Consider the following 10188-nt stretch of genomic DNA (forward strand, 5'->3'; position numbering starts at 1 on the left):
AACAGATTAATCACACTCCACATGCTGATTACTGAGAAGATACCTGTACAGTGCATCTGTAATACCAGTAAATATACTGGTACCCCCAGGAACTTGTAGAAAAGGGTATGATGTACATGTACACTGTAGATATTTTCAATGCCCGTTCCTATACACCCATGTACAAGGTACATGTACAGTGGAATTTCAATCACTGGAGCTACAGGTATTTTGGTTTTTAACCTCAGCACTTTTACAGTATATTAAAAGATTAGGAACTGTATTCCTCAACCACAACTACATGTACGTGTAGTACAACACTCAAAGCAGAGCCTGATGTGCCTACAAAGAAGTCCCAATTGGCTTAACTGCAGAGTAAGAGATTTGGGCAAAGTACAGGCAGATTCAGGATGGGTCCTTTCCCACGGAGGAGCTCACAAGTTACCGGGTACAACTATTCAACCCTGGTTTCACCTGCTAAACCACATGTCGACGTGAGGTACCAGCACTTGGCAATTATATTATATAATTATATTCAGTTATATTAGAAGCCATCTAGGTTATGATGACTGATGAATCCAAAAGCACATAAACTTTACATGTCCTGCCATTTCTGACCCACATTTAGAGATTTACGAGGCATGAATTAAAATATTTTGCCGTTCACCAAAACAAATATCATTCAGAAGCTTACAATGGCAGAGAAGGGAACTATAGCTTATGTCTGCTTTCTTTGGACATCCCCCTTGATAAATGAAGCCCAGGGCTTAAAGGGTTATGTTGATTGGGAAGCAATCTTGAGCTATCCATATAGGACTATAGAGGATAGGTATGTAACAATCAACAAGATGGGCCCAGCAAAATGTCAACAGATCAACTCAGGGAGGCAACAGCTAATGACATGTTTAGGAAAGCATTCCCACAAGGTAAACGTATTAAAGGATGACAAAATTCTGCTTCCTGAATTGGAGGTTCTGCTTAGCCCTGTCCTCCTGCTGCTGACTTACATGTAAGTCTTAAAGTCTATACATGTACATATGTACGATAATGTATTAGTAGTCCCATTGACCCTACATGTAAGAGGTTAAGTGTTATAAGGAATCAATTTGACACTGATTGCAGGTAATGTACATGTACATACTAGGCCTACCTCAAAATAATGTATAAATACATGAAGTTGGCAGTTCAAGCTCATTTGCCAAATTTGTAGCCCTTTGAATACAGCACATAGCCCTGTATGTATTTTTCATATGTGAAGGCACATTTTTAAAGCAAAAATGTAAAAAATGAAGTTGCAAATCCTTACTGACATGCTGCCAACATGAAGGAAATCCTGATGTGGACACCTGTTTGTACAGGTGCCAGTATAACACTATTTTATTTATCTACATTGTATTTTATCTTTTTTGCACCCTGAAAAGGTTGAAACACTGGCCACACATGTTTGCCAGAGGGAGGACAGAGCAGGGAGGAAATTTGTACACAGGTTATTAAGTTATAAATGTGCTGCCCTAGCCTGGCGAAATACCAGCCAAGTTCACAAGACAGAACGAATTCCCCCTGGCAATTAATCACAACCAGAGGCACACAACACCAAGCACTGTGGTACAGTACACACACAGGTGTGTGTGGACAATCAGGATTTTTTCCTGTGAAACACGGGTTAAATATCGTACATGAAAAGTACATTAACAAGTTTTTGTTTGTTTGTTTTTTTTTGGTGTTTTTTGTGTTTTTCAAGGGGGAGGGGATAAATGGAACCACGCCCAGCATATAGTGTAACATGACCCAATTTACCTCAAATCTAGCCAACAATATCAATATCAATTCTTCACAATCTGCTCCCTCGCTGCTGATAAGAAAAGCCTTCCATTAAAGAGTGTGGTCAGACCTCAAAACCCACAAACCAGAAACTACTGGACCTCTTATCTGATGAACAGAATGGCACAATTGTGCTGAACACAAGGGTAGGCATTCAATCGTCTTGAACTGCCAGCCCTCTGCTAATCGACCCGAGTGCCAGTTCCTTTTCACCCCTCTTGCCACCATACCAGAGAGAATCATGAAGAGCCTGGTTCATGGAATTTCCATAACCATGATTTGCCGGTCCCAATTGGTTATAGCTAAATCTTTCAACCCCCCCTGAATTTTGGTTGCAGAGCACCCCAATGCACACCAATCAATCAGAACACTACTCCACAGATAACACTGTGTATTTCACTCATCTTCAATGTGAGAGAAAATATTCCCTTCAACAAAAGCCACAAAATTTTTGTTTCTCTGGATAAAGTTAAAGAAAAGTGAAGGAAACAGAATCCATTTCTTGCCTTCAGACAAAAAAATAGTGATTTATCACAATTCACAGTAGCACTCACCCTGTGATAAATCTGGCAGGAAATCTAAGTGACAGCCGTGCTCGCCTAAGCACTTGGCAAAATTCAATTAAACTCCTGGCTATCATTTCCATCTTTCGCTTGAAATGTTTTTCAAAGCCATGAACTGGAGTAAACAGCATGGTCCCTGCAAATATTAAAATCCCACTGGCAATATTCTCTAGCAAGTGTTCCAGAGAGAGGTGAATTTTTTTTTTCTGAACAGTTGGGGGGGGAGAGCTCTCTCCTTCCTCAGCCAAGCGAACTCATTTGGCCTGTGGCGTAAAGCTGAAGCACCGTGCTACGCTACATGTACATGTATCTTGAATCCTCTACACATAGACTGGAGAGTATGACAAAGCATGTGTGGGATGCCAGCCGAACTTTTTTCATTAACATTTACAAGCTTCGAAAGAAAGGTGAACAGTAAGAAGCGCCATCACCAAGTCCAACATGACTTTGTTACTTGAACTTGACAAAGCAATTTCAAACTAGACTCCTTGGTTATACCCTAACCCTCGTCGATGGGGGAACAGGCAATGTATATGCTGATATACCGGTACTTCATACCCATATGCTAACTTGGTACATGTTTAAGATTTAAGTGTTGCATTGTAATTCACATCCTCTCAGTAAAACCAAGTCTACAGTTCTCAATATACTTAATAATTCCAAAGAAGGAGGACTACTGTTCATTTAAGATTACTAATGTAAATTACTTGTAATTTAATGCCCCTAGGTGAAATGCATATTTCTCTGTCCATAAATTTTTATCTTTGGAGAACAAGAATTATTCGAAAATTTGTCTGAATGCATCATCTTCAAAGTTCAATGATTGTGACTGTGCATGTTCATGGAAATATGCAGAGGACTATGTGATGGCTAGTTGGCTACTGCAGATTCTCATTTGTCACTGCTAAAATGGGCTAAGTACTGTAAGTAGCCTCAGATGAGATCCACGGAGCTTCCCAGGAATCCCAGCCATGCCCAAACAACTTGGGAGAAAGTCGGTCAGCTATGCCACTCCACTTGTACCAGCTCAACCTCTCGCTTGGTTTCTCTCCAGCTGCCAGTGTCTCTGTTTCCAGTCTGAGACCCGCCGTACGTGTACGGTACAGTGATTGTAAAATGTAAGGAAGGCTGTGTGCCTTTAATCCCTACTTTGAGTGTACATCGTCGAGCGTGCATCACTTGGCATTGTGAAAGAAGCTGGAGACGACTCCATCTTGCAGGATCTTAAGTGACTGCTCATCGATGTGCAAAGGAGGTGCACCGCCTGTGTTGCATGTTTTCAACAAGACTTTTTCTCATCCTGTCCCATCAAATGAGGAGTTAATGATGAGCATGAGGCCCCACTGGGATTTGTGTGGGGAAAGCTGCATTTCTACATGCGTATAATTTAAGGCTTGCCTGAAACAGCACTGGCGACAGAGGGACTTTTTGGTTTGTCTCGGGAGGAGGGATCAGAACTCCTCTAAGGGTTTTCTTCTTGCTATTTGCTGTGAGCAAGCTGTCAAGAACTACATGTTTAACTGTGGTACCAATACATGTACATATATCCAACTAACTTTCCAAGTATTAATGTACCGTACCAGTAGGATATTGGCAAGGGTTAGACTGGCAACATCACCTGCGCATGTACTGTTATGTGCAACAGGGGGTGGTGGTCAGGGACTAAGACGAGGGATCAGAAGAATGTCTCCTGCGAATCAAAATCCGCCTGAGTTCACGAAAGTTTACTTTTGTGAGTTTGGCATTCTTAGTCAAAATATAACTCAGTGACTCAGCGATACACAAAGTTTCAATAAATTTTCAGGTTATTCAAACATACCTACAGATGTTACACACACATGTATCTGTCGGTAAAGCCATAATTTCTCAATGCATTTCTTATCCCGACTAAGATAATGGCTCAACCTTGATCCTTTGGAAATAAAATTGTGTTGGACTTTGATATTACGACTATTCCAGCATGACAACTGATCAGATAAATGACTCAGTGTTGCAATTTGGAAAAGTCTCGTCACAAGTACGTAATGTTTCATCCATTTGTATTTACAGAAGCCAAATTCGATCACAAATAAACACATACTTTTATGAAAAGTTGGAGGTTGGGGGGAATGTACATATAAGTGTACTTTGGAGGTTTAATTTGAACAAGTTGAAGGCATCAAGATGAACAGGCAAAACACTTTGGTGTGCATAAGCTGCATTGGAGTGATGATAATGAGTATCATCAAAGTAAAACAGAAGTACATTTTTTTCATACAATTATACATGTCTGTAGATCATTACAGACTAGACAACAACATGTACGAGTTCCCATACATGATACATGAAGTCTTTTGGTGCAGAAAAGGCCAATACTTTTATTAATCAGTCAACTACATTGTACATGAAAGGGGTTCGAAGGGTGTCATGGCAATAGTTGAAGAGTTTGAATGAAACAGATATTGATTAACTGAAGGCCTTGAACAGGCAACCTTGGAAACCTTCTGAATAAAATATGAATGACAAGGGAAAAATATTCAAATCTAATTAACCCCCCAATAGGACAGCATTACCATAGGTCCAATATTAAATTATCACAAAAGTGATGCATACACAATGGCAATTTGACCAGAAAGAAAAACTCATCAAATACAGGTGCTGGAATATGATACTCCAAAAAGTGAGTGTTACATGTATGGGCTACTCCAAAATGCGAGTGTTATATGGAATACTCATTACAGAATCCTTTGTTCGTCTTGATATCTTACAAATTGGAAGACAGGAATGGTACATGTACAGGTCGGTATGCCACTGAAGAACACATCTTTAACTCTGTCCTCAAGGCACAAGGGTTCAATGCAGCCATTGATTGACTGCCCTTCGAAGGAAACAGCTCACAAACCAGCCAGCCCAAGAGCATAGCAACCGTTATTTTATGCATGTAAGCCCAGAGGAGACTCACAAATGAGACAGGATGAGGGACGCCAGTGAATGGACGAAATGATCATGCCAGAGTGTGAAATCTAGCAACAATGGGTGTGCTGCAAAAATGAATTTTGCATGGTGGTTGGTGGTGGCCAGGGTCACTCAAGGACATTGCATTGAGTGGGGAAACCAGCAAGGTAGTCCTTGAACACTGACAATCATGACACAATGGGATTTCAAAAATAAACACAAAGCCTATCCCAGGCTTGCTAATTCACGAAATGTACTACTATTGTATAAAAAAAAATGTAAAATAAAAAGACCTACATTTTCAGGACACAATGATCTACGATTGCTTGTCTGATTAAGGGCTACCTGTACTAAGTACTTCCACACACATTGCAAGGACAATTTTCTTTTCTTACTTTTTTAAATACCTTTATGTACAATTATAATTGTTGTTGTTTTTAAATTATTACACAAACGTACATGTACCATACAAGTACTTTCAAATATCATCCAGTCTAAATGTTACATTAAAAACTTCCAAACTTTTATCCCTAATTATTCCATTTCACTGAGAAAAAAAATACCGCTGGATAAACTTCCCCTGCAACTTTTTTAGGCATGTGTAGTTCTAGACTACATATATCGGTACATGAGATATCATTACCAACATGTACCGGTACATGTACATGTATATGTACATGTACAGTGTACGCATACATGTACATGTACATGTACTTGTTTCATGTACATGTACTTGCTGCTTACATGTACAAGTTCAAACTTATTTCCAAGTGCACTTAGTGTAATTACCAGGGCCTATCACATTACACTTTCACAGCCAAAAAAATTATTCAGCCAATTTCATCCTCCGACAATTCCCCCTTAATCTGTATGCTTTCCCCCTTCTCCTCAACTGCATGGATAAGTATTTTTTAAGCAGTGTCGCATTTCTTGTGTTTTTGGTTTTTCCTCTGCAAAGAAATTCGATACAACAGGGGTGACACTACGGGTTCGTGGTGGGTGAAATGGCAACAGACTGGGGAGAGTGCGTACCCTGGGCTGGAATCAGCTTCCAATTGGGACAAAGACTGAGAAACTGGTTGACTGGGAATGTACACGATGGAAATACCGTAACTTCAGAGCCAAGGGCAAACCAACAAATTTGGGAAAAATTCCTAAAAAGAAAAAAAGATTTAAACATACCGGTAGTTCTGGCAAGATGTTTTAAAAGAAATGTTTTGGGGGGTTAAAAATCTGTTTTGGACTGGTTATTGGTCCAGTGAAGGTGAGCTGCAGATGCAGCATACATGTACAACACTGGTAATTAAAGTGTTCACATGAGCTATGTCTGTTTGGGCAATGAAAAATACATGTACATAAACGGTGAAAGATGAAATCAAGCCAAACGTTTGACACACAATTGGACTGCAACAGACATATGTACATGTGTGAAGCCATGAACACCTCTCCTGTAAAATCAACTTTCATCAGAGCCCCCAAATGTACTCAATACCCACTGCACGTGCACTGGTAGGAAAAATGAGTTTTCAACATGTATTGGAATATCAAAATGATTTATTACTCTGCAACACTTGCTGGTTTGACTCTGACCTCTCTGACCTCAGCAGTAGGGGGTAAACCTGGCCAGAGGGGTTGGGCTGCAAAAATGCTCCAGTGCACAACAGGAGTTGTGGCCAATTTTCACCGAGCGCATTTCTCTCAATGGTCAGAGAGGTCAGGTGGGTTGGGCAAGATTGCTGCGCTTAATTGCGTCCCATGCCTTCAAATCCGGACTCCCGGGACCCTTTCCATGTACATGAGCACGTACAAATATATATTTTCCACTGTAAAAGAAATATCTTAAAATTCTAAGGGTGCCATTCTGAATTCAAAATTATGCCAAGATCCAGCTCTAACCTTATATGTGTGGGACTATTATGGGTTTTTGCCAGAAGACAAGTTCTTCAACCTCAATTTGCATTGCCGGGAATCTCCAAGTCTAGCTGCTGGTGGGCCCTGGGGCGGTGACAGAAACCTGATATTTCCTATCCGAAAAAAACCCAGGCCAGCTTCAGGGAGGCTCTGGAGGGATTGATTTGACATGCTAGAGCAAGGTCAAGATCAAAGGCTCAGCCTGAAGTGTGAACATGAGAGGAAGAATGTTCATCATGAGTTGACTCACTGCCTACTGGCAAGGGTGAATAATCTGTTTTGTAGGCAGGACTTTAAAGCCCTTGCTGAAAGACAATTCTTTCCACTGGCAAATTTAAGTTCATTATGGGTGAATTTTTTATTTTGAGTGCAGCACCATTAATTTTCTAACTAAAGCTCTAGAGTTTTGTTTAGTTATTCACACAATGACCCATCCAGTTTAAGTACATGTAAGTCCTATGTACATGTACATACAATTACATGCATACAAACTAGCATGCAAATTAAAGCACAGGCATGCAACAGTATTTGTACACCAAGTAATATGCTGGCACTACCAGTATGCTTGCTTCTCACTATGTGTACAGTGTACCACAAATCATTTTTATGATAGTTTATAGTGTTTTAATGACAGTTCCCAACCAAAGAGTTCAATTTAATACCAGCAATACTGTCAAACAATTTAATCTCTTTTATGCAAGCCACTAGAACTACCCCTGCATCTGTTGGCTTGTACATGTACCATAATATACGCTTGCTCATTTTGCAAATCACACTGCACTGAAATGTCAAACACCATTACAGCCTCGGGGCTAAACAGCTCACCGGACAGCCCAAGGTATGCCTAAGCACGTTTCATTCTCCCCTTCTCCCTCGACACAATAGCAGGCGCATGGATGGACAGGTGAAGCATCACCCGGCCAGTCCTACACTGACTGAAAGCAGAGAGGGTCCATGCTTAAACGTAAAGGATCTTACTCTCGTCTTTACCAAGCCCCAGTCATAGATACTGGATACCGGAAGACTCTGGTGTCAGAAAGTCAATACTGAAACAGCAGTTTAGACCCGGGGAATGTATTGGGTGACATACGCTAACAAACTCCACAATGCATACTGCCAGCACTCCATATACATGAACCCCATTACCTGAGCAGCTGTGCTCAATTCAGTTTTGGTAAGGTCTAGTGTTACACTACTATTAGCTACATTAATAATGGTTGTACTATAAGAACAGCAAAGCTTTGTTCTGCCTTAGGGGTTCCTAAGAGAGGATGTTTCACTGGTTTGACTGACGAAGGTCCAACTGTAATTCCACTCATTCACCGATGGCAAATAATTTTCTTGTAGGTTTGGAATAAATTAAGCATTACCCAAGAGGAAACACAGTGGCAATCTTAAGTAGTACTCATCGTAGTGATATAAGTATGGGCAATTGGGCATGTCTGTGAACAGGGTTCTAGCCGCGGTGGTGTCTGTGAACAGGGTTCTAGCCGCGGTGGGTGGCCACACCCGGTACTGCAAATTTCCGCCCGTCACTCAGTGTTGAAATTGGCTATGCCACCCAGCACGGATTTTCAAAAAAATGTACTGAAATATTACTGAAAATTTAAATGTACCAATTCGATCGTATTCCAAGCATCAGAAAGCATTGAGAACTGCGCTCACTATGCTTTGTAATCCAAAAATTTACCCAGCACTAACATGGTCCAAGCTAGAACACTGTCTGTGAAGCATTTTTCGCATTGCTGTAATAAAAAAAATTATGTCATTTATGATGATTTTCCTTGTAAGCTCCCTCTACTCCTTCAGAATAAGTCCTATCTGCTCGTAGTTGGTTGAGCTGTGCAGGTGCTTGCCTGCCGTTTTTATTAGCAATGAAGTTGTATTATGATTCACTGGACACAGCAACATCTTGGTGCTGAATTATCAACAGAAGTGGCCAAACATGCTAAAAAAAATCTGTGATACTGGGTGCATGTATCTTTAATTTAATGTGTGCTGGTATATCATTAGACTTTCAAGAAAATGTTTTAACTATCTATGGATGTTAACTGTAGTATTAAGAAAATACTATCCCAACATTAAAAGCATGAACGCCTGGCATTTTTTAAATCATGTATAAAATACAAAGCCTAGTTATGGTACAAGTACCTATAATATAGTCTCCCATCAGCTATTTTTAGGTAAAAAGTAGAATTAGGCCTAATGTACTTTACTTTATTGTCCCTTACTGGATAAATTCTACTTGGACTTATTTTACACCACGAAAATCAGCATTAATAAAATTACCAAATCAGCTGTTCAAGACCGTCCCGTCTTGAGCAATTACATGGTGCTGCGTGGTTTACTTTCAGTGCATTAGCAGTATGTGCACGTGTGCGGTGAAGTTTTGACATCGCAACTTTCGGATCGACCAGCCTACTGGTACTGCATTGGTTGTACTTGTGCCGACACATCGTGAATTCAACTACTTACCAACAGTTGAGTTTCTTGACGTTTTCCAAATCCGACGAATGAGCTTTGGCCATTACTTGGCCCTCCGTAAGCTTTCCCATTGCGGCAGCAGCACTTTCAGCAGCAGGTTCAGCCTCCGACTCCTGGATCATTCGAAATCAGCTCTCTGGAGCTTGGCAGACGATTAAGGCCAAACGATTTCAATCTGTCACTACGCACTACTCTACGTAAGCAACCAACTTCAGCTAGCCGCGTCGTCGAGAGCGACCCGTACCGTACGTGTAGGGCCAGCTAGCTAGCTATACATGTACATGTACATGTACACATTACACACAAGCGCTAAGTTTGCATGGTCAACTGCCTTCCTTCCACATTTAATATGGTACATTTTGATTGGCTACCCGACTATCACCAACGTTTTGGACGATTGGAGCCAAGAGCTCTAAAGACGATATAACACTGTATGTCATTGGCCAGAATATGATTAATTTTTGCTCTTGGCCAATTATAATTCCTGTATTATTTT

The 10188-nt window shown here is 40.6% G+C and overlaps 1 protein-coding gene across 2 annotated transcripts in view; it reads right to left on the bottom strand.

The window, feature by feature from the left end:
* cfap410 (cilia and flagella associated protein 410) overlaps positions 1-9972 on the bottom strand; it is a 61862-nt gene extending 51890 nt beyond the window's left edge. The window contains exon 1 of one of the 2 annotated variants that reach the window (XM_022228602.2): positions 9684-9972. In XM_022228602.2, the coding sequence (XP_022084294.1) occupies positions 9684-9814 (131 nt within the window). In that variant the 5' untranslated portion in view covers positions 9815-9972. The remainder of the gene's footprint in view (positions 1-9683) is intronic. The other variant, XM_022228611.2, reaches the window with a different exon arrangement.
* Positions 9973-10188: the final 216 nt, after the last annotated feature.

The sequence above is a fragment of the Acanthaster planci genome, linkage group LG08, assembly GCF_054643075.1.
Source record: "Acanthaster planci isolate LZ-2023a linkage group LG08, COTS_SCS, whole genome shotgun sequence".
Classification (NCBI taxonomy): domain Eukaryota; kingdom Metazoa; phylum Echinodermata; class Asteroidea; order Valvatida; family Acanthasteridae; genus Acanthaster; species Acanthaster planci.